We start from the raw sequence: 3,854 nt of genomic DNA, 5'->3' as shown, positions 1-3,854 counted from the left end.
CGATAGAAAACTGCTGTTTTGGCACTGCGGCAATAATGCCGATAGAAAATAACAGCTTTTTTCGCACTGTGACAGTGCCGATAGAACACAGCAGCTTTTTTTTTGTTTATTTCGCACTGCGGCAGTGCCGATATCCTCAGCCATGACACTTTCCAGGTCTACAGATACTTGGCGTCCAGTAAGGAAATGAAGGTTAAAGAAAATCCGAGATTTTTGCTCACTCCACTAATGCGTAAATCGGTTGAGCAAAATCATGAATATGACTGATCAAAATTAAAGCACTTATTACAATTACTATCTTCAGGTTTAGTATAACAGCCACGGGAGACGTCCTCAGCTGGCGAAGTAGTAATATATTTCTGGCGGGAAAAAGCAACATAATTGTTATTACTTAATCAAACTACACATTCATGACTCTATGTTAATGTTTATTCATTTGTGCATGTTGAAAGTTTTACTGTAATCATCCAAAAGACGGTGCGCTATCTTAACTATCAGCCCTTCAGCGGAAATACAAGCCATGGAGAGCAGCGATGGGAATTGAACCGGGGACCTAGAGATCTCCACAGTTCACACACACAAACACCCCCTGACTAAAAAAAAAATCAAATTGTACAATACAGACAATTTTTTCACTGCTATATATTTTCCCAAACATATCCAGGGATCAGGTTATAAACTTTTCTTGGGTGAATAATATCGTAATAGAATCAATTTTATTCATTAGTAGTAAGATTTGAAAGAAACTATTTCCCTTTAATTTGGATAGATTGTATATCTATGGGATAAGACATTTCCTGAAGTTTAATTTCCTGGGCACTGTGGGTGGACAGTAACAGTCTGCTATAACGTAACCCAGTATAATGAACAAATAATTAAATAGAAATAAATAAATAAAATGCCTTAAAACCTGTTTTTTTTCAATTGAATTTAGGGCATATTAGGCGGCTAGGTTTGGTAGTTTTTGCACTCATTTTATATTTTAATCTTTTAATTACCATTGACTTACTTTGGTCTATGACTCATGAAAGCATACTCTGTTCGTTTTGGTTGTGGGTGGGCTGTACTTGAGAGAAATATTCAATAAAGTGGAGGGTAGTTATCGCCTTGTAACCGCAAGGAATAAACGAACTACCAAGTAACAATGTAACAAGTATTTCCTGGTTTTAGCTTTCGTGGGGTTCTCCCACCTTTAATGTTTCTCCTTTTTACATGAATTCACATTGTAATAATAAACTTACATAATATGAAAAAAGTTGCATATGCTTAAAACAGAAAAAAAAATTGTATTAAAAAATAATAGCGTATTGTTTTGGGGCCATATTTTTATACACAATAAACACTTTTATAATAAATGTAAAAACTAATACTAATACTACATACGAAGAAATGAATAATAGTAAAAATTCCAATTTGTATAGTATTTTCTTATGGTATAAATGTACAAAAATCTTTAAACAATTTAAAAATGATTAAAAGATATATATCTCAAAATATAGCTCGGGTAGAGAGGTTATAAACAATGGTGAGCACATAGAATTTGCATCCCTTTTCACCAAGACCATGAATACAAGATAATCATAGAGATGGGACAGCTTTAAAAGCAAATTTAGAATGATGGCAGGTAATGATTTATATTTAATGTGGTGTCCATACACTGTGCAAGTCCAAGATAAAATCTTGGATCTATGTGTATGTGAGGCGCTTCTGCGTACCCAAGATTTATAGGGCCTACATCCAAATACAAAAATATAATATACACACACATACATACACATACCATGGACTAAAGAAACATTTCGGCGAGTGTCATACCGTTTAGACCAAAGAGGCCAGTATTACGGATCTACTACCACTAGTCTCTGTCACTTCATACAGTTAACATATACACATACGCCTACACACATACACATAGCGCATAGATAAGTATAAAGCGGTATATAGTAGTATCGTATGTAAGTTATAGCCATGATCATTTGTGTGTAAATGCACACACTTACAATACTAATGAATAATGTAGTTATTACATTACTTCATATCATTTCAAGAGGTCTGTTCTTGACACCATCACATTTACTTTGTCCTTTAATTAAGTTACTCTATCATATTCGTTTGCAATTAGTTTTCAACTTCTAAACGAAATAAATTCCAGATTATTTTCGATTAAAGGTTATCTTTCTTTTCAAATTTTGGTAATATGCACGACTTATATATACAAAATATAGGCAATGAAGTTAATTAATTTACGAATTTGTTTTTGGATCCTATTACCTTATTAAACCAACTAATAATACAGTGGTCATTCTTGTTTTTCCTCTAGTTGTATCTCATGTAACGATGAGTCCTGAATGGCTGGTACTGCCTTACATGAAACGCCTGAAGTGAGACCTCGATCAACCGTTAAGTAATACCGCTTACAGATAACGGCTAAAATTAAGAAAATTGCAGAGAGAGTCCATACTGCCATACTTGTAAGAATCGAAATCTTGTAGCTACCAGTAGTGTCGTACCATATTCCTTTTATAAGAAAATAACCGTATTATGGTTTTGGAAGCCCAACTTACCAAATGCCACGAGGCTTGCCAAGGAGACTTTAATTATAATTTCAGATCGATTTAATTACGTAAGATAAATTTCAGTTATAAATATATAATAATATTGTATTTGTATCTAAAACTTGGCAAACATGGACAATTTCTTTAATCGGACTATTAAATTGAGTGGTAATATTTTAAGTTTGTTCTTGGTGAGAGAAGTAAATGAGTAGAAATTGAATAAGCTCATTCATAATTTGAACTGCGCATGTTCGTATCAATGTCAATCAACATATACACAACATAAATAGGTTTATGTCAATTGACCTCATATACCATAGGATATACGCAGTTCAAAATTTACAATAATTTTGTTTAATACTCTTAAACATGATGGTTGTATTATAACTTTAATGCATATTAGGCCTATTTGATTTTTATTATCTTTAGCTAAGTGTTACACATGTGGGCCTATCATATTGAGTTTGTCAATTGTTTTGAAGCTCACAATATATGTATATCCTACCATACATAAACGGCATCGAAATTGTAGCTACACCTATCGAAATGATCGTATAAGCCAAGGATTCCGAATTCCTTTCCAAGCCAAATAGTTCAATACCAGCTGAATATATTAGCGAAAAATGGACTCCTATCACAACTCCGGTAACTAAATATCAAAGTAAATATAGAACCATTAAAATGATAAATTGATAAAGTTAGTATTGAGAATATAACATCTATTAATTTTACATTACAGGTATATTACACCGGAATGATTCATTACGAGCAATTGACAATTTCCGGAATGTCAATCAAAATTAAAAACTGACCAATCAAAACAAGGCCAGGAATACGCGCATGACTCACAAGCACACGCACGTGTTTGCATATGTTCGCACTCACCCACAGGGTGGTTTGAAAGGTCCAAAGACCTTTCAATAAAACTGACCTATCATAATAATGTATTACATACCTGCAGTAAATACAACAAGATATGCATAATTTATACTGAAATGTAACAAGATGGTAATTGAAGCACCAATAAAACCATTGAGCGCTAGTGCCAGCAGACGGGAAATAGGTAACCTGTCTCCAAACAAAATACAAAATAAGCGTCCGACTAGCTGTGTAGCGCTAGATATAACCAACTGGTTAGACGCTTTGTCGCTGGAGATATTGAAACTTTCCATCAAGCTGACCTGGAATGAAAATATAAACAAATAGATAAATAAATATTTTAGCTTTCGAATACCTTATTCTTGGTTCCAATCCCGCCAGAGACAGTTTTTTTCATACAAACTTTATATATATATATAT

General features: G+C 33.4%; 1 protein-coding gene across 1 annotated transcript in view; it reads right to left on the bottom strand.

Annotated features, from left to right (window-relative positions):
- Positions 1–1,926: 1,926 nt before the first annotated feature.
- Positions 1,927–3,854, bottom strand: part of LOC117112487 (monocarboxylate transporter 5-like) — a 9,648-nt gene continuing 7,720 nt past the window's right edge. The window contains exons 4-6 of the mRNA XM_033255575.1: positions 3,511–3,736; positions 3,061–3,204; positions 1,927–2,517 (exon numbers count right to left, since the gene is read on the bottom strand). Coding sequence (XP_033111466.1) covers positions 2,300–2,517; positions 3,061–3,204; positions 3,511–3,736 — 588 coding nt within the window. The 3' untranslated portion in view covers positions 1,927–2,299. The remainder of the gene's footprint in view (positions 2,518–3,060; positions 3,205–3,510; positions 3,737–3,854) is intronic.

The sequence above is a fragment of the Anneissia japonica genome, unplaced genomic scaffold, assembly GCF_011630105.1.
Source record: "Anneissia japonica isolate Jap-2015-1 unplaced genomic scaffold, ASM1163010v1 scaffold64551_len15074_cov119, whole genome shotgun sequence".
Lineage (NCBI taxonomy): Eukaryota > Metazoa > Echinodermata > Crinoidea > Comatulida > Comatulidae > Anneissia > Anneissia japonica.
This window is presented reverse-complemented; position numbering and strand designations above follow the sequence as displayed.